The sequence below is a fragment of the Arvicola amphibius genome, chromosome 3 (genome assembly GCF_903992535.2).
Source record: "Arvicola amphibius chromosome 3, mArvAmp1.2, whole genome shotgun sequence".
Classification (NCBI taxonomy): Eukaryota; Metazoa; Chordata; class Mammalia; order Rodentia; family Cricetidae; genus Arvicola; species Arvicola amphibius.
This window is the reverse complement of record NC_052049.1, coordinates 128,062,648-128,082,868: the sequence shown is the minus strand read 5'-3', so window position 1 is coordinate 128,082,868 and position 20,221 is coordinate 128,062,648. Positions and strand designations below refer to the sequence as shown.

Genomic DNA, 20,221 nt, shown 5'->3' with positions numbered 1-20,221 from the left:
AAGCCCCTATAATAAAGAATTATCCAGTCCCAAATGCCAGTACTACAGCCATTGGGGACATGGTCTAGACTCTGCGCTTGGTCTTAGACAAAAGACCAAGAAGTGATTGATCCAGACTATTCTATGAGACATTTTAAAACCATGAGCTACTCATCACTCCTAGGCTGCAGTCGGTCCAGTAGCCTCCTCTTTCCCTGAAGGACCGTGTCTCCCGTTCTCACCCTGGCACTGGATCCTAAGAGATTTTGCAGGAACTCTGCTGAGGGGCTCACCTGCACCTTCCTCCACACCATCCTTTTCCTGACATTACCCCAAAGCACATGTCTCTCCTCTCATCCAAATCTCAGTCTTTGAAGCCCACGCACGCTGCACGCCCGCCCGCTGAGTCAGTCTTACCCATGAGTCCTACATTGTTGCATAGCTAATGCCTCTAGCTTGCTCTGCACCAAACTCCCTTGAGGGGATCCACGTCACCTCTCAGGCTTATCTGTCTCAGTACTGACAGTCAAGTGCGAAAGCTGCGCTGCTGTATTGAGAGTCAAATGAGATACCAAGCATAAAATCACATTGTGTAGGGCCTGGTGAGCTGCTATATGTTCAGAAAGTGGTACTATCCTAGTATCTGTAAGAAGTGTTCATTTAGGAGCTCATAGCAAACACTTAATAAACTACTCCCAGGTAGTTATGTGTTGGAGAGAGCATGGTATTCAGGATTAGCCTGCTATTTGGAACTAGCAGCAAAGAAAAACTTCCATCAGAAATCCTACACCAATTCATACGCCTTCATGCGCCACTGAATCCAGGAGCAGTGGGTGTCACATTTTCCCAAAGCGGTGCCCAAGCCAACCTTTCTGCGTTTAGCAAGTTAATGAACAGCTTGTGAGTAACTCTTGGCCCACTCCAGCCCAATTTAGAAGCCTGCCAAGGGGATAAGATAGCAATATGCCCCAGCCTCTGCTTTTGCTGGGGACTCAGCTCTGTAGTGCCCCCCTTCTTCCTCCACCCAAGCGCTTCCGCGTTGAGTCACAGAAGAGTCTGAGGCCCTTAGAGAGGAGAAATCGCACCAGTGGGCTGAGGCTGCCCGTTAGGCCTGCCCTTTCCCCATAGCAGAAGAGAGAGCCTTGTCGGAGAGCCTGGGAGAGAAAGGAGTGGGGGCATCACATTCCACGCAACCCCAGCTTTGGCTGGGAGCCAGCTGCTGAGTGCCAAACAAGAAGGAACACATTCCAGGGAGGCAGGGAGCCCTGCCGATGCGAAGGGGCCCAGTAAGCAGGGCCCCCGCTGGGCACCAGGTGCTGCTCATCTGGAGATCAGTCATGCAGGGGGAAGGAGTCCAGTTTCTCTGGTTACCGTTTCAGAGACTGAAATGCCTGGCTCTCTCTCTCTCCCCCAGCATGGGTGGACCCAGCACATGTAACAGTCACATTTCAAACCAGCCTCTCTAAGCAAAGGAAGAGGACAAGGAGTGTTGTTGACATCTTGGTTCACACCCTACTGGAGCCAGATTTCTTTCATTCTGTGCTCAGAGGATGCTATTTACAGCAAGAGTGCATGGGGGCAGGGAGCCTGGGTTCCAAGCCCTAGGAAACTCAATTCCCCACCCGCGGCTCTCCACCCGTGCGATCCAGACACACCTGCTCTTCACACCAAACCAGCCTGCCTTCCTGGCAGCCAAATCTTCGGAAGATCTGGAGAGTCCTTGGAAGTGTTTGCCGGCCTGTCGCCAGGCTGGGAGCAGGGAGGAGGTGATGAGGGACAGGGGGTTGAGCTATTCCTATGGGGTGAGATGGCCCCACCACCTGCCCGAAGACTCTGCTCTTCCATTACAAACTAGAAGCCTGGGCCAGATTTCACCCAGCGAGGAGATAAACCGGGAGGGACCTTGGGAGGAAATGAAGGCCTCTTGATGGACTTTGCTGCCACCTAGTGGCATATTTTTGTTCTCTCCCTCTTGCGGGAGGCAACTTGATAGTCAAGTAAACTTGAGTGTTCTTGAGGCAAACAAAAGAACCGTCTGGAAGAAATTCCCCTTATCCAGATCCCCTAAGGTCCCTCCAGGACTCTCTGTTCAAGGACTACCAGAGATATTCATCTCGTGATTTCTGCCAATAAGATTAAGTCATTTCAACACCAAACTGAGAAGATGGGGTTATGTGCCCTGTCCGGGAGATGAGAAATGAGAAGGGAGCTTGAAGAGGTTTCTCGGACTTTCCCTGGGCTCTTCATAAGTCTGCAACCGGTCAGCCGTATTTTCCTGTTACATCCAAATGTTTATTTCTTCTGGCTACACAAAGCACCTGGCTCCAGCAACCACTAAACGGCCTACCACCCCAAACGTTCAAGTCTTTTTAGGACATATCCGACCAAAACTTGAAATGTCTTAGTTGTCTATTTTTATTTATTTTTGTTCGAGTAACATTCATCTTGTTACAGTAAGTATGTCCGTCCTTCCCTTGGTACTGGGATTGATGCAGGGCCTTGAGCAAGCCAAGCAATTGTTCCCCCACTGAACTACACCCCAGCCATAGCCACACGACCTCATTCCCATCAGTGCAATGGAGGGCAGTTGTGTCTAGCCCCACCAACACTTGTAATTTTCTGTTTGGCAGCAACCATCCTAATCGCCGTGATGGCCTCTCCATGGTTTTTAACGTGAGTAGAAATGCTGGCGGTCTTTCACTGGTTAATGACTACTTCTAAAAATCTATGAAGAGAAATGTCTATGCAAATCTTTTGCCTGTTTTCTATTGGACCATTTGGTTTTTGCCGTTGATGTCTATAACTAACCTCTTTACACTTAGTTGTTGCTGTGTTATTGTTGCTGTTGTGTGTGATGTGTGCACGGTGCACACAAATGCGATGGATGTGTGTGGCGGTTAGAGGACAGCTGTGCGGAGTCACTCCCAGGGCGCACACACAGGGCACAAACGCAGGTTGTCAGACGTGTGTGACAAACGGTTTATCCTCCGAGCTATACGCGCAGCCTTCCAGCCTCTTTTTAAAGTACTTTATTTACTTCATATTGCCGAGAGTGTACTTGACGCGGGGGTGGGGCGTACATACCACTGCACGTGTGAAACTCAGAGCACAACGCTGTGGAGCAGAATCTCTTCTTCCACCCTTGCGTGGTTTCCAGAGTTCAAGTGTAAATGGTTAAGGCTTGTACAGCAAGCACCTTTACCTACTGAGCCATCTAGCCAGCTCTCCGGCCTCTTCTCACTCCACAACGTGGCTGGTATTTCAGAGTCATGTAGATGGTTTCTCTGTTTCTTAGCCATAAATGCCCTTTCCCAATTTCTGCATTCCCTGAGCCTCTCCCAGAAATGGCTCTTGTTCCAGCTCCTCACCTTCAGGTACCAGCAAAGTGTTGCTTCAGAGGACTTTCTTGATGACCCTGTCTGAAGCTAGTTTCTCCTTACCTTACATCACAGTTTTTCTTTCATGGAACCCAATATCAAGCTATAGTTATCCTGGCTGTTTGCCTATTAATCAGAACTCACCTTTATATGGAATTTAAATTAAATGTATTTAGAACACAGACATTACCTAGCATGGCTGCTGCTGTATCTCCAGTGCCTAGCATGCTGGCACATAGTCTGGACTCAATAATATTTACTGAATGAATACACTACTAGAAGGGAGCATTGTTGGAAAAAAAGAAAAGGTTGATATGGTCCAGCAAGAGGGCCGGTGGGTGAGCTGCTTGCTACATAAGCCTGTCAACCTGAGTTCCATCCCCAAAGCAGACACACACACCATAAGAAAACACTTTTGAGGGCTGGAGAGATGGCTCAGTGGTTAAGAGCACTGGCTGCTCTTCCAGAGGTCGTGAGCTCAATTCCCAGCAACCACATGGTGGCTCACAACCATCTGTAATGAGATCTGGCACCCTCTTCTGGCATGTGGGCATACATGGAGGCAGAATGTTGTATACATAATAAATAAATAAATCTAAAAAGATCTTTAAAAAAAGAAAACACTTTTGATTAAGTTAAAAATGTGCTCTGAGTCAGGCAGAGTAGCACATAGCTGAAATCCCAGCACACAGGAGGCTGCTTCAGGAAGACAGAGTTCAAGGGCAGCCTCTGTGATGCAGCCAGACATTGTATCTAAAGAAATTTGAAGTGGGGTGGGAGACGGCTAAGTGGATGGATCCTCAGATCCAGTAGCAGGAATGTCCCAGTGCTTCCACGAGTAGATGAAAGGCAGGGACCAGAGGATCCCAGAAGCAGACAGGCCAGCTAGCTTGACACATGCAACAGAGGAAGAACAAAGAGACCTGGCCTTTAGTTTGTTGTTTTGGTTTGAACTGGTTTTTTGAGACAGGGTTTTTCTGTGTATCCCTGACTATTCTGGGACTCTCTTTGTAGATCAGAAGACCAGGCTGGCCTCAAACTCACAGAGAGCCACCTGCCTCTGCCTCCCAAGTACTGGGATTAAAGGTGTGAGCAACCTGTAAAACCTGCCAGCAACCTTTCCTGTCTTAAACTAGAAGGGAACCAAGGTCTGGCCCTGAGCTTGTCCTCGCCTCTCCATATATAGCACAGCACACGCACACCCACATTCATACACATGAATTTGCACATGTGCACACACCACAAAAATTAAACAGAATTTAATTTTTTAATTTTAAAAAAGTAAACTGTGCATGTTGGCATCCACCTATAATTTCAGCACCCAGGAGGCTAAGGCAGGAGGAGTTCTATGAGCTCAAAGCTAGCCTGGGTTACATGAACTCTAGGCCAGTCTGAGTTAGCCAGCAAGATTCTGTCTCAGGAAATTAAAAGAAATAATTGAAAATATAAATTTTAAAAGAAATACTTTTTTACTTTTAATTTTTTGTGTCTGTGCATACAGGTGTGAATGTATTTGTTCATATGGGTGCATGTGTGTTCATATGGGTGTACATGGGTGCATGTGTATGTTCATATGGGTATACATGGGTGGATGTGTGTCCATATGGGTATGCATAGGTGCATTGTGTTCATATGGGTATACATGGGTGCATGTGTGTTCATATGGGTGTACATGGGTGCATGTGTGTTCATATGGGTGTACATGAGTGCATGTGTGTATTCATATGGATGTACACAGATGAAGGTATACCTTCATCTGTGTACATATGTGTGTATGAAAGACAAGGATCAATATTAGGGGTCTTCCTTGATGACTCTCCACCTTTAAATATATATATATATATATATATTATATATATATAGTGATATGTGTGTGTCCTTTTTTAAAGATTTATTTATTATGTATACAATGTTCTAACTGCATGTGTCCCTGCAGGTCAGAAGTTGGCGCCAGATTTTATTACAGGTGGTTATGAGCCACCATGTGGTTGCTGGGAATTGAACTCAGAACCTCTGGAAGAACAACCAATGTTCTTAATGGAGCCATCTCTCCAACGTGTGTGTGTGTGTGTGTGTGTGTGTGTGTGTGTGTGTATACACTCAGGAGCCTGTAGCAGTCAGAAGAGATATCATACCCCTTGGAACTAGAGTTACAGACAGTTGTTAGCCACGTGTAGGTGCTGGGAACTGAACCTAGGTCCTGTGCAAGAACAAGTTCTCTTAACCACTGAGCCATCTCTCCACCCCCTCTTCACCTTAAAACTTTTAAAAGCAGGTATTTATTGTGTATATGTATGTGCATGTGCATGCAGACACATGCCATGATATGTGTCTGGAAATCAAAGGAAAACTTGTTGGGGCTGGTTCTCTACTTCCACCATTGGGGTCCAGGGATCAAACTCAGACTGCTAGATGAGATGGCCAGCACCTTCCCCCAAGCCATCTTTCCAGGCTCTCCGCTTTGTTTTGTCTTTTAAATATTTATTTTTATTCTATGTGTATGTGTTTTGCCTACATGTATGTATGTGCACCATGTGTGTGCCTGGTTGCCCTTGGAGGCCGGGAAAAGACTTGAGATCTGCTGGAACTGGAGTTACAGATAGTTGTGGGCCATCTGTTGTGATGTTGGGAATCTAGCCTGGGGCCCCTGCAGAAGGAGCAAGCGGTCTCAGGACCTGATCCATCTCTTGAGTGCTCCACTGTATTTTTTTTTTTTGAGGTCTCTGCAAACCTAGAATTCATTCAGTTGGCTAGATGGGCTGTTTGGTGAGGTCCAGGGATTGCTTATCTCTGAGATCCTCAATGCTGGGGTTACCAGATGGATGCCCTCAGCTTTTACATGTCTTCTGGGAATCCAAACTCGGATCCTCATGGAGTTTTGGTGGTGTTTTTGGTTTTTTGTTTGTTTGTTTGTTTTTGTTTTTAAAGATTTCCTTATTTATTACATATACAATATTCTAACTGCATGTATCCCTGTGGGCCAGAAGAGGGCACAAGACGTCATTACAGATGGTTGTGAGCCACCATGTGGTTGCTGGGAATTGAACTCAGGACCTTTGGAAGAGCAGGCAGTGCTCTTAACCTCTGAGCCATCTCTCCAGCGCCAGTGTTTTTGTTTTGTTTTGTTGTTTTTCAAGATAGGGTTTCTCTCTGTGTAGCCCTGGTTATCCTGGTGCTCAATTTGTAGACCAGGCTGGCCTCACTCAGAGATCCGCCTGTCTCTGCCTCCCAATTACTGGGATTAAAGGTGTGCGCCACCACCGCCTGGCATCAGATTCTCATGTTTGCATGGCAGGTACTGTACTGATTTTGCCATCCCCACCACTCAAATCATAATTAAAAAATTATTTTAGCTGGGCAGTGGTGGTATACATCTTTAATTCCAGGAAAACCAGGCAGATATCTGTGAGTTCAAGGTCAGCCTGGTCTACAGAGTGAATTCCAAAACAGCTAGGGCTGTGTAGAGAAATCTTTCTCGAAAAACAAACAAAAAAACAAACAAAAATTTATATGTATTGGTGTTTTGCCTGCCTGTGGACATCAGAAGATGGTATTAGATGCCCTGCAATTGAAGTTACAGATGGTTGTGAGCCACCATGTGGGTTCTGGGACTTGAACCCAGATCTCGGAAAGAGCAGGATGGTGTTCTTAACTATTAAGCCACCTTCCAATCCCATATAAATAAATTTTTAAAAAGTGTTATGATGCCGGGCGGTGGTGGCGCACGCCTTTAATCCCAGCACTCAGGAGGCAGAGGCAGGCGGATCTCTGAGTTCGAGGCCAGCCTGGTCTACAAGAGCTAGTTCCAGGACAGGCTCTAGAAACTACAGGGAAACCCTGTCTCGAAAAACAATAAATAAATAAATAAATAAATAAATAAATAAATAAATAAATAGTGTTATGATAACAGTTGGAATTTAGATGTCCTAGAAGAGGACACTAGACATCGTCACTTATAGAAGAGACCACAGGAGTTTTCTGGTTTAAACTTTCATACACTGGGAAAGATGGCTCTGTGGCTACAAAAGACCCAGGTTCAGTTCCCAGAACCCACATAACAGCTAACAACTGTTGCTGACTCTTCCAAGGGATCTAATGCCTATGAACACTGAACTCACGTGGTTTGTAGGTATACATTCAGGTAAACACTCATACACATATAAGTAACTAAAATCTAAAAAAAAACTGATGATAAAAATGGAGACTGGAGAGATGGCTCGGTAAAGTGCTTGCCACACAAGCATGATGGCCTGAGGTCAATCCTATCATACAAAAAAAAAAAAAAAAAAAAAAAAAAAGCCAGGTATTGCCTGGCGGTGGTGGTGCACACCTTTAAGGCAGATCTCTGTGAGTTCGAGGCCAGCCTGGTCTACAAGAGCTAGATCCAGGATAGACTCCCAAGCTACAGAGAAACCCTAGCTCGGAAAAAGAAAAAGAAAAGAAAAGAAAACAAAACAAAACAAAAAACCCAGAAAGGGGCTGGAGAGATGGCTCAGTAACTGTTGCCTGCTCTTCCAAAGGTCCTGAGTTCAATTCCCAGCAACCACATGGTGGGCTCACAACCATCTGTAATGAAGTCTGGTGCCCTCTTCTGGCCAGCAGGCATACATGCAGACAGAATATTGTATACATAATAAATAATAAATAAATAAATAAATAAGCAAGCAAGTAAGTAAACAAACAAACAAACAAATAATTTTTTTAAAAAAAGAAAGTCAGGTACGGTGGAGCATGCTTATAACTGTAGCGCTGGGGAGGTGGAATCAGGAGCACCACTAAGGCTGTCTAGGCCAGTCTAGTCTACTCTCATCCGATTACAGGCATCGAGAGACCCCGTCTCAAGGAAGTTGGTGCCTGAGGAACAATACCCCAAGTTGTTTTCTGGCTTAAACACGCACACACAGCCATGATAAAAATAAACTTCCATACCACAGGACACTAGAAAAATCAAGATTTTATTTTTTTAAAAAAACATTATTTTCAGTCCCTGTGCTTTAACCCATTTTTTTTTAAAGTTCAGAGGCTAATGCCATAGTGGAACAACCCACGCTTGTTGAACCAAACCCTCTGAGAATCAGAAGAGCATTAGCCAATGCAGTTGGTAAGGTATAAATACTCATAGACTATGAACGGTCACAGCAGGCAGGCAGACCCTCTAGAGAAGCTGGATGTGGGGATAGAGAGGTGAAGGAAAGAGACGACCCTCCAGAGGGATGGACACACCTGTATCACTCAAGGCCCTGGCCCCAAGTTTACCTCCAAAGCCAGCTACCCTACAGCCTGTCTCCTGCCCTTTCTGAGCCTTGGTCTGGCTGGAGACCAGGCTTTCCACGGCATGTTGGCACAGCCACCTGTGACTTGGCACACCTCTCATGAACCCTGGCTCAACCTAGCAAGGCTTAGAGAATGGATTTGTTCTCCCATCTTCTGGCAGGGACCACGGAGGGAAAGTCCTAGGGCAATGAGGATTGTTTCCATGAAAATTCGATGGGAAATTATGATGGGGAGTGGTTAAAACAAAGAGGATAGGCATTAAAGGACGGGCATTTGACAGGGTGGCCCTAGGAGGAGAACCAAGGGGACACTGGGTCTCACCTGAGATGTAAAGATTTGGTACAAACAACATACAAGGCTAGGCTCTACAGGTTCAGTCCCAGAACCTACAACAGGGGGATGACGCAGAGACCTCTAGTCTGAGCTCAGGGAGTTGTCACCTACTGTCCTTTCTCCAGTCCTGTCTGGGTTTGTCCTCAATGAGACAATCACAGCTCTGCAGTGATTTCCACCTGGGTTTCTTCCCCCAGCTAACCTCCCGGCATCAGAGGGGGAAACAGTGGCTATTCCTAGTGCCACCCCACCCACCACCTGTGCCTTCCCATGATAACCTCCAGCTTCCTCCCTAAGGCCCTTCTAGAACCGTCTAAGGCACTGTCTTAGCAGATGAGAGTCCTGAGGAGATGAACCAGAGTTCTTTTCAGAGAAAAGTAGACAGGGGAAGACTATGGCAAAAAAAAAAAAACAAAAACCAAAACATCAGGGCACCCATCTCATTACCTCCCATCTTCTTCCCAAGGGGTTCAGAGAGATCATTTTACCTGGTCTCTCACTGAACCTGTCCCCCCCACCCCCCAACACCTCTTATTTATGATTACTGGATCCTACAGACTGGCTGGTGGCCTAAGGACTATAGGTAACATAAGTGAGCTCTGCCAAGACATGGCTCAACACTGTCAGATCCCACCGTCCAGCCAAGCTGCCCTGGAAGTACAGTTGGCCATGAAGGAAGTAGGCCAGCAGCTGAACCTCAAATTCCTCACTGTTCCGTTGCTTATGTCCAGGACCTTAGAAATGTCTGTGACCACTGGGAACAGACCTAGTACCAAATACCAAAGTCTCTGTTCCACCTGTCATACCAAAGAGAGGGCTGCTGCAGAATGGGGATTCTGGGATCTCCAATCTCAGCCCCACCCCCATTCTCTCCTGCAGAAAGCCTCTTTCCAAGTTCAAGGACAGCCCAGAGCCCCAGCTCAGCTAAGAGCACTAAGTTTGGTCTTGCTAACCCCCTGCCGTGAGCTCTGTTCTACATTCCAGCTTTCTCACAGATGAGAAAGTGCCTGGCTCCATGCAGAGAAGTCCTGAGGGCTCCAGAGCAAAGATTCTGAGAGGCCCACGTGAGATCACAGGGTGTAGGGAAGCAGCAGAGCTCACAGAGGCTGGCTGTGCCTCTGTCACTCCCCGAACCCCCACATCCCCCTACACTCACTGGAGTGTGTCATGTGACAACAAGCAGCAATCCAGGTATCAAAGCATGCCCTTTGTCCCTGGAGGAGGCCCCCAGGGCTCTGTCAGTGTGCCAGAACCACTGCTTTCAAAAAAACAAGTTAATATGTTTTCTATCATTTAAGTGGTTGCTGAGGCTTAGTGTACAGAACTCCTCAACTGATTAAAAAACAAAAGATCTAACATCTTGTTTGAGTCCAAAAACTGTAGAAGCCAGTTAATCTGTAAACAGGTACTTCAGATCACTCACTGGGAGAAGAAGTGTTGGGGGAAGGGGCTGGAGGAAAGATCCAGAATATTGTCCTTCATACTCGTTCTCAGCACAACTGCAGTATAAACCCCAGGAATTCGTTGGTAGAGACAGCACCCAGAGCATCCTTGGACAAGGTGTGGGGATGAAGACAGAGCAACTGTTACCTGCACACAAGAAAGATGCTCAGATCAGAGGGAAGGTCCAGAGACCCTGCTCCCCTTGAGAGTGGGCCAGAGTGAGATCTGGTACCCTGCATACATACCCAACCCGGCTTAGGGCTATCAAACCAGTTCAAAACAGAGCCATGTTCAATCAGGGCTGTAGCAGCCTGGCCCTGACCTTCTACCCTCAATCCCAAAGGCATTAGGAAGAGAAAGGGCCTCACCTGTGCCCTGGGAGTGGCCCGCCCCAGTTCAAGGAACATAACTGCTGTTCCAGCCGGGAGATGCGGAACGCCAGATAGGACGAGGACACCACTAAGAAGCAGATCCTGGAGAAACAGGAGCAGGGAGGGGGTGACTCTGGTTCTTCATACTCTCTCTCTCTCTCTCTCTCTCTCTCTCTCTCTCTGTCTCTCTCTCTCTCTGTCTCTGTCTCTGTCTCTGTCTCTCTCTGTGTGTGTCTCTCTGTGTGTGTGTGTGTGTGTGTGTGTGTGTGTGTGCGCGTGCACGCACATCCACAGAGGCCAGAAGACGGCATCAGTTCATCTAGAACTGGAGTTACAAGTGGTTGCAGGCGTCCGACACGGGCATTAGGAAACAGAACTGTGTAAGGAAGGCAAACAGGTTTAACTGCTGAGCCAGCTCTTCAGCCCCTGGTTTGCTTTGTTGAGATAGGGTTACATTACATGTAGCCCAGGCTGGCCTCGAAGTCTTGAGCCTTCTGTTTCTACTCCCAGTTCTAGGGTTATAGGCACATGCCGTCATGCCTCATTTATATGGTGCTGGGGATCAAACCCAGGGCTTTGTGCCTATTAGGGCAGCACCCTACAACTGGGCTACACCTCCATATGCTTTTTTAGTTTAGTTTAGTTTTGTTTTAAGACAGTCTGAATACATAGCCCAGGCAGGCCTGCAACTTACCAAGCAGTCCAGACTCAAATCCATGATCCTCCTACCTTAGCCTCCAAGTTACAGCGTGGGATTACAGGCATGTGCATCAAGTGCCACCTAGGAGTTGAGCCTTTCTCCTGAAGAAAGGGCATTAGTGGAGGCTCACCAGAAACAGCAGGAGCACTCTCCTATTCTCCAGACTGGAGGGTTTAAAGAGCCCTTTGTTCCGATGCATTAGATAGGCCTGCCATCATTCTTCTCAAAGGCCACAGGGATGGCCTGAGACTCATCATCGCAGAAACGTTCTTACAGTTAGCAAGAATTCTATCTATGCCCTTCAGCTGAGCCACGGAGGAAACCAGACAAAATGATTATCCTTCTTTCTTTCTTACTAGCCACCTTGGTTTTTCCTATAGCTCTTCCAGGGGCCATTAAGGTGATGTCAATCTCTAAGCTGGCCCGTTCCCCTACAGAGGCTGGGGCTGAAAATCAACCTAGACGGCAGAGACAGAGGATGTGGATGATGAAGGGTTAACTATCTAAAAGCCTTGGGTGGGTTGAGATGCTCCAGACAGGAACATTGCCTTGACTGAGAACACCTGTGGGAGTTTCTGAGCTCCACAGCTAACCTCACTGGTATCTCCCACTTCCAGACTTCAGGGGAACTGACCTGCTGACTCTTCCATCCCAAAGCTCCCCCTTTTCTACCCTATTAAGCCCCAAGACCCCCATGCCACACAGACACAGTCTCACTTCCACAGAGAAGCTGCACCCTTCAGCTGTCCTGATTAAAGAACAATTCTGTTTCTGGAGGAGCCCATCTTTTACCCTGTACTTCCATGTTCCCTCCGCTGATCCCATCTAACATTTGGTGCCCAAACCAGCAGGATGTTTTGGGGTCCCACATCCCAGCCCCTTGCATATCAGTTTCTTTTCTGAGACCCATATCACATAGCATGTGGCCCCTTGCCAATTTAGTAGGGCTTAACAGCCACCAGTCTCAACTTGAAACCTCTGGGGTTTTGGCCGGCAAAGTAAATCAGTGTGGGTCTTTCCCCTCATCTGCCTCCCCCACTCACCCTGACTCCTGTTACGGTCTTCTGTTCTCCAAAGCAGAAGCCCTTTGCCAATTGTCTACTGGATTGCACGCACCACCAACTCAGCGGAAGGTAAGGCCTGGCTAATGTCTGGAGGTGTACTGGACCCAGGCCCTCCACAACTCTGGGAGTTCCTAGGCTTTGACCACATGATTTTCATAAACAGGGGATGCCCTCTTCTGCGGATGCGGCTCCCCCCTTCAGCCGCTCTCTAACCCTAGGTGATGACCTGGGCAATGACTACAGCCTCTCCCCCAGGTCAGTTCAAGTGAGAGACCCTGCCTCCATATAGAAGTTGGAAAGCAATCAGGAAAGACACTTACAGTGTTAATGTTAACCTTTGGCCTTCATGGGCACAGGTATATACATGCAATCACATACATTTGAACATGCATGTATATATACACATGTTATTAAAAAAAAAAGAATAAAGAGAGAGGGATACAGACAAGCCAGGGGTTCTGAAAATTGTCCTGATGATAGGCAGTGGAGAAAATAGGTTTCTCTGACTAGTATTTCTCTCAGTTATCTGATAGCTCCCCAAGCCCGGGCAGCAACTTTTCCACTTCTCAACAGTTTACCCTGCCCCTTGCCATAGCGCTGCCTGAGGTCTGAATATGGGGACTCAGACATAAAGCTGGGAGGATGGGTCATGGCGCCTTCAGAGCTTAGAGTTGCTCTGGACCATCCCCTTGGGTCTAGGTAACAGTCAGCCCTCTAAAACCCCCATTAAACCATAATCACCACGACGACCGCCACTCTGGGTTACAGACCTCGCTTGGTATAGACACCTACATCACAAAGATGACTTTGAGAAGCCGAGAATCCCACAGCCTCAATTCCTGGTCCATGGTGGGCTCTTCCTCCAACACATCTTCCTCACAGACGGCCTCTGCAATGGGAGAGCAGCTAGGCATCTTCCTGGGGCACTTGGGGTCCCAACCAGAGTGGGGCAGCTCCCCCTCCCTTCATGTGCTGAAGCTGCTTGGGCTCTTGGATTTTCCACATGGATTTGGAGAAAGAAAGAAACAGCTCTCAGAAGCGTGGCTGGCCATGCGGGGCTCTTTGCATAGAAGTAAGGAAAAGGGTTAAGACTCAGCAAGCAGTTGCCACAGACAAGATCCTGAACTCACCAGACCCTGGAGGCTTTCTGGAGGGGAAGCAGCTATCTGTGGAGTCTGTAGGTATCCGAGAGACACAAGAGATGTTGTCTGGGAGTGACAGGGAAGAGGAGGCTGGGCAAACTTTTCTCCACTTCATCTCAGGAATAAGGACTTCCTGTGGAGAAGACGGACCATGAGCATCCTTGGTCCTAAGGAGCCTACTCCAGTGTTATCAAGACTTTCTCCAGATGCCTACGCAGGAGAGGACTACAGCAACAGGATGTCTCTTCTGGAAACTCCCTGGCTATATCATCCTTTGGTTAGAAAACATCTTTTAAGTATTATTAACTGTAATTATACCATTCAATATTACTACTGAAAAGACATTTGGTTCAATTTTATGTCATTTTAAATAATTTCATACATATACAATGCACCATAACCATTTGTTACCTTCTCTTAACATTTTTTCTCTTGCCCCAGCTGGTCCTTTTTGTCTTAGCATCTTGTATTGCTTTATGGTTGTTGTTGTTTTTGATCTACTGAGTTTTTGAGTTTGCTTGTATGAGCATGGGCAACTTATCAGTAGCTAAAACACTGAAGAAAATGAAACCCTTCCCCCCAAACAATATGTCTGAAGACCACACAGTGGTCATCTTCGGTCAGACAACCCGAGTACGTGCTCAGATCTGAGTTCAAGACTGCCTCAGATGGTACAAATTATGGCTTATTTAATCTAGATCCCAACCCTGAACAAGCCTTGGCAGAGGTGAATATGGTTCCAATCAATACAAAAGGAAACAATGACTTCTACCCCTGGCATGATCCTCTGTATACTGCATGCCGGACTAAATGCTTCATAGTTACTGAGGAGCTCTAAACACTTTGAGGTCACCAACACTTCATCTCTGCCCTCAAAACTCAACTGTCCCTACGCAGGGCCTCAGCTCCCAAAGGAAAGCAGAAGTCTGGGTTGTCAGGGACAGCTTTGGGGTTCTTTTTTTTTTAATGTATACATTTTGCTTGTGTGTGTGTGTGTATGTGTGTATGTGTGTGTGTTTTGCCTGCTTGTATGTGTGTGTTTGCCTGCTTGTATTTGTGTGTGTGTGTGTGTGTGTGCGTGTGTGCATTTGCCTGGTTGTATTTGTCTGTCTGTGTTTTGCCTGTTGTATTATGTGTGTGTTTTGCTTGTTTGTATATGTGTGTGTCATTTGCCTGCTTGTATTTGTGTGTGTGTATGTGTATGTGTGTGTTTGCCTGCTTGTATTTGTCTGCCTGTGTTTTGCCTGTTGTATTGTGTGTGTGTTTTGCTTGTTTGTATGTGTGTGTGTCATTTGCCTGCTTGTATTTGTGTGTGTGTATGTGTGTTGCCTGCTTGTATGTCCTCTGCAAGAGCAGCAACAACTCTTAACCACAAAGTGTTCATAACCACAGAACCACCTCCCCAGCCCCTGACTTTGGAGTTCTTGTCTAAGGACATGTCTGTGGCTTTGAAAGTCCTCCTTCCTCTGAGAAAAGAAAGAGGATGGATGACTGGCTTTGCATCCATTTGGTTTGGGACTCAGCCCAGCCAGTGTTTGGGGGACATACTTCTGTCAGAGTCGGCAAATCTGCTGAGGCCCTGTGTGCTCCGCATGGCATGCAGTCTAGGAGCCCTTACCAGTGTGGCCACCGGCTCCAGAACCCATACCCTAATTCTACATGGTGGCCCTAAGGTTTTGGAGCCCCGCTCCCTCGCAGGCCCTGGCTCCCAGCCTCAGCTCTCACCGGAGACTCGCACTCAGCTTCCTCGGGGCATTTCCTCACACTCAGACTCTTCTTGCTGGAAGGCTGGGGAGGAAAGGGGAGAAACAGGCTAGATCAAACACGGGGAAGCCCCACAAACACGCTGCCTGTGTCGGGTGAAGCCCAGGTCAGAGTTTCTGCACAGTGGGGAATTGGGGGTGTTTTGTACTACTGTAGGGGAGCAAATCCCAAGCAACTCATTTTCCATGTCCCTGCCCCCACCCTGCTTCCCTTTCTTCACCTTGGCCAGAGGGTACACTGAGAAGCAGCCATATGCCCCTGTATCTCTACACTTAGGAAGCATAGGTGGGGACACACCAAGACTGCCCAAAAGATATGCCAATGCAAGGTGGTGGTGGTGTAAACCTTTAATCCCAGCACTCAGGGAGATAGAGGCAGGTGGATCTCTGTGAGTTCAAGGCCAGCCTGGTCTACAGAATTAGTTCCAGGACAGCCAGAGATACACAGAGAAACCCTGTCTCAAAAAACCAAAACCAAAACAAACCAAAAGATATACCCAGTGATGCAGAGTTCAAATACAGCCTCTGGTGTATTGAGCTCCGACAGTAAGTCTCTCTCTGCTCCCATTCCTGGTGCTAGAGAGACAGGTTAATCTCCCCTAATTGCCTTCTCCCGGGACCTGGGTGCAGTCTCCTAGATCAACCTTTGCTTCTGGGCTCCATACCTGTAGGTGGGTGCAGACCCTCCTCAGCACATCATATACGCTGTCCCGGGAGAGCAGAGACACAAAGATGTACTGGGGCATGAAAAGGAAACAGAAAGTTCTAGAGTGAGATGGGGCTTCTTGCCGTACCAGCAGACCATGTCCTTAGATCAGGGCCAAGCCCAGAGGTGTACGGGGCCGTGAGAACCAACAAGACCACCACCTGGAACAGCTACAGGGTAAGAAGTCCAAGTCTGGGAGTAACCAGGCCGGCATGGGGCCATGAGTCTCTAGAGCTATGGTGGGGAGAAGGACAGGAGAAGTTGTTGGCCCAGAGACCCACAGACCTTCTGGCTGGTGTTGGTGGTGATGGCCAGTCCATTGGGAAGGAGTCGCGCCATCTTGTGTTTTTTGATCAATTGCACAGATACCACAGGAATGACCACCTGAGAGAGAGAGAGAGAGAGAGAGAGAGAGAGAGAGAGAGAGGGAGGCATGCTTCTCTCAGGCCCTTCTCACTTGGTGTTCTGTACTTGAGCAAAGGATAGACACAGCTGGTACAGCCAAGAATGCACACCCTGGTGAAGCCTTGCTTGTGTGTGGTAGCAGGGGGCATCTAGGCCTTTCATAGTCTCATTCAGTGTCCCCTTCCAACTATCCCTACCTCTGTGCCCCAGCCTGGATAACACGCGCTGCTTCAGATTCTCCTCTGCGCATGATCCCTGTTATCCAAGACTCCAAAGACAATTGTTTGACTACTCACTGAGTCCCCTGAGCTGGCCCTTAATCACACCAGTGACTCTCCCTGAAAATGACACCACACTCTGACCCTGAAATCATTTCTGAGATACCTGAAGCCAGTATAATTTAGCTGTCCATCGTTCAGGCCAGCAGATGTAGGATCATCTGTGTTTTAGGAGGAGAACTCCTTCCCTGAACATGGGATGAGATACCTTGATGCTGCTCATCCGGACAGTGAGAGGCTTCGCCATGTGCTGAGGACATGGACAACAGGTATGGCTAGAGGCATCCATACAGCAGGAGACCGTCCCTCCCTGGTCCCGGGCAGGGGCCTTATTGGTTCATAGCAACCCTCACCACTCATGACTACCTTGATGTCCTTGCCAAAGAGGCTGGCATGGAAGCACAGCCAGTTAGGAGAGATATAGAGCCGGCCATGGAGAAGGAGGTCTCTCTGGAGGGCACAGGAACACACTGGGAAGTCATAGGAGAAAGAATGGCCATGAGGAAGGAAAACCCAGAGAAGGCCCAGGTCTGGATCTTCTTACTTTTTCACCTGTCCTCAGACTCTCCTGTCCCCATCCCCAGTCTATCCCACAAGCACGCAAAGGGTCCTTCTGAGAATCCTGAGTGTCCCACTCCACCCCACTAGACTGCTAGATGTTTCCTCTTTCTCCATTACCCACAGGTCTGAGCAACTTCCTGTCCAGGTCTCTAGCCCCAGATTCCTGTTACCTCAGGAAGAGGCTTTACCCTGCCCTGAGAAGAGGATCTAGCTTGTACAAATGTCCCTACGTGCTCAGTGAGGGGTCTGTCCGCAGTGAGAGCAGAACGGAAAGAGCTTTCCTCCCACAAACCTGCAGCACTCACCCGCACATCCCAAACCACAGTCTCCTCAGGCTTTTGAAGAAGGACCAGCCCCATCTAAATCGTTCCCACATGTAAATTAAGCACAAAGGCTCCCAAGAAAGGCCTGGGTATCCACCAGCCGTGCTCACCTTTGAGAACCATCTCCTCCAAGGGGATGTCATTAAACAGCTTGTGGTACTGCTGGTTGTATTTGCTCAGTGGTGTCTGCAAACATAAGACCCGGCTCTGAGAGGCTAGCGGTCAGACCACCTCAGGAGAGATAATGCTGTCTACCCCTTGGTAAACAGCAAGGGTGTGAAGGGCTGAGTTCCAAGTCTAGCTTATCTCCTGGTAACGTTGAGTTCTTACAGGGAGCACAGGGAGCAGTGACTAGAGGGGACACACCATCCCCATCAAGGTAAGGAGCTCACTCAGGACTCCTGGGCTTCTGCTAACAGGCCTGGTGGCCAAGAGGCCAATAGTGAATCCGGGCATCCCAGCACACCTCCCTCAGAGAGCAGACAAAGGTGGCCTCCACACACTTACCCCTTCCCGGCCATACTTCTTTATCTCTTCACCCTTCGAGCCTTCTGACCAGTGTAGGCTGCAAAGGAGACATTCCATTCCAGGGACAAGGAACCCTTGAGTCTGGCCCATGTATCCTCAGTGCCAGTTCTGCCCTGGCTTTGAGCCAGAAGATTGGAGCAGAGATTGGCGACCAAGGCCCTTCTTTAAGAAACACATGAAAACGGTAAGAACTGCAAGCACGCTGCTCATCTCTGGGGAAGGGCACACACGAGGCCGCCTTCCTAAGCAGATTGGAATGCAACACCCATGAAGGTATGCTTGGCCTGAGCCTCTGTCTCCCACAATGCTGAGGAGCTACTCAGCCCTGAGCAGCAAAGACACCCCAATTTCTCTAGCCAAGGAGTAGACAGAGGCACAAGCAATGTGGGTTCAGGACCACAGTCTAAGGGTGTACAAGCCAGAAGCGTTAGACTCACAGCTCCAGGGCCATGATACAGACAGATCTGCCCTCCGTGCAGCCTCCTGGGGCAGCCTGCACCTCCTCATTGAGGCACTCAGCACATTCAACTGACTGACTGAGGCTACTGAGCAGGAAAGAACGTGCTGAAATACAAAGCAGTGCTCTGGCCAGGTTGGCCCAAGGACAGGTGGGCAGGGAGGAGACTGGTAACCTGAGAAGCCTGGTCCCTGCAAGGTCCCAATGCACTGGGTCAGGCTGGAAGGGTGGGAGGAAGAGGCCTCAGCAGGCTATGCTCAGCCTACAAGGTGTGCTAAGGTGTTCTGCCTGACTCAGACCTACGATTTCCCCACCTCTCATATTTATATGTCTTTGTGTGTGTGTGCGCGCGCACGTGTGCGTGCGTGTGTGTGTGTATGTGTATGTGTGTGCGTGCGTGTGTGTGTGTATGTGTGTGCGTGCGTGTGTATGTGTGTGTGTGTGTGTGTGTGTGTGTGTGTGTGTGTAGGCCGGAGGACAACCTTGAGAGGAATCCTCAAGAAAGCCATCTACCTCTTTTGAGTCAGGGTCTCTCACCTGTCTGGAGCCCTCCCGTTAGGCTAGGCTGGCTGTCCACGGAGAGTCTCCTGTCTCTACCTCCCTGGCACCAGAATTATAAAAACACATCGCCACGATCAGCCTTTTTCTCTCACATGAGCACTGGGGATTGAACTCAGGTCCTCATGCTTGGAAAGACAAGTGATTTATTGGCAAAGGGATCTTTCCAGTCCCTTAATGTCCAGCCACTAGCAGGTCACCTCCTGACAGTCCCCACCCTTCTTAGTCTGGACTTCTGTCTGATAGGAAAGGGGCCTCACCTGTCCCCTGGAGGCTCCTGGACCTTTTCTGGTTTCTCTGTGCAGGGCGCAGAGCTCTTCAGAGACGCTGTCTTCCCATGCATTTGTTGGTTGCTAGAGGGAAATGTGCCCACGTTAGAAAGGAAGACTAGGGGGCGTCTTTTCCTATCGGCCTCACTCTGTCCATCCGGAGCAGCCGGTCTGTCCCCTGCCCTTGCTTGATGTACAAGGTAAAGTTGACGATGTCATAATTTGGAGTCACTTCCAAAGGCTGTGCCCATTAACCCAGTGGCCAGCCTTCGGAGAGGGAGCTCATTTTCCCATTTCCAAGCACTGTCCTCACTTCTGCCCATTTGATAGGCCATACTATGTCACCTTCATTTGCATTTTGTCTACGGGGAGGTGTCTTCCACAGCGTCTTGCCAGGAAACCTAAAGTTCAGTTAACACCTGGCCCAGAACAAAAGATCGGTCTGTCTACCCTGTTTTAACTTCTAGGCAACTGCTTGCTAGTCCAGGAAGAGTTGAGCCTCCAGCCCCACCCTGGAGGACGGACACAGACATGTTCATGTTGAAAGTGGAAGTTTCAAAAGGTGCCCTGGCAGCTACTGTAAACTATCAGTTTCTGGGAAAGGCTGCAATGTGCAGGGTCGTTTATCAAATGCCGTTAGAGATGTGGAAGGTAGATTCCAATCAGCCTACAAGTGAGAGCGGCTGCGAG

The 20,221-nt window shown here is 48.4% G+C and overlaps 1 protein-coding gene across 2 annotated transcripts; it reads right to left on the bottom strand.

The window, feature by feature from the left end:
- Positions 1 to 10,770: 10,770 nt before the first annotated feature.
- On the bottom strand, positions 10,771 to 19,629 carry Gramd2a (GRAM domain containing 2A). 2 transcript variants are annotated; one of them, XM_038324262.1, is made up of 10 exons: positions 19,523 to 19,629; positions 18,227 to 18,284; positions 17,830 to 17,905; positions 17,202 to 17,305; positions 16,438 to 16,536; positions 16,112 to 16,183; positions 15,409 to 15,471; positions 13,672 to 13,816; positions 13,334 to 13,430; positions 10,771 to 10,879 (listed from the first exon to the last, which is right to left on the bottom strand). In XM_038324262.1, the coding sequence occupies exons 1-10, from the start codon at positions 19,603 to 19,605 to the stop codon at positions 10,771 to 10,773; spliced, it is 906 nt and encodes a 301-aa protein (XP_038180190.1). In that variant the 5' UTR covers positions 19,606 to 19,629. The 2 variants fall into 2 exon arrangements, with proteins under 2 accessions (XP_038180190.1, XP_038180189.1); XM_038324261.1 differs by having other exon boundaries at positions 13,672 to 13,812; positions 15,372 to 15,471; positions 19,523 to 19,605.
- Positions 19,630 to 20,221: the final 592 nt, after the last annotated feature.

What these genes read in the sequence shown, in the direction of transcription:
- Gramd2a (XM_038324261.1), bottom strand. Translation starts at nt 19,605, where the DNA reads ATGCATGGGAAGACAGCGTCTCTGAAGAGCTCTGCGCCCTGCACAGAG. An exon ending in TCTTTGGCAAGGACATCAAG is followed by an intron (nt 16,537 to 17,201) that starts GTAGTCATGAGT and finishes TCTCTCTCTCAG; the next exon opens with GTGGTCATTCCTGTGGTATC. An exon ending in GGGTCTGCACCCACCTACAG is followed by an intron (nt 15,472 to 16,111) that starts GTATGGAGCCCA and finishes TTTCCTCCCCAG; the next exon opens with CCTTCCAGCAAGAAGAGTCT.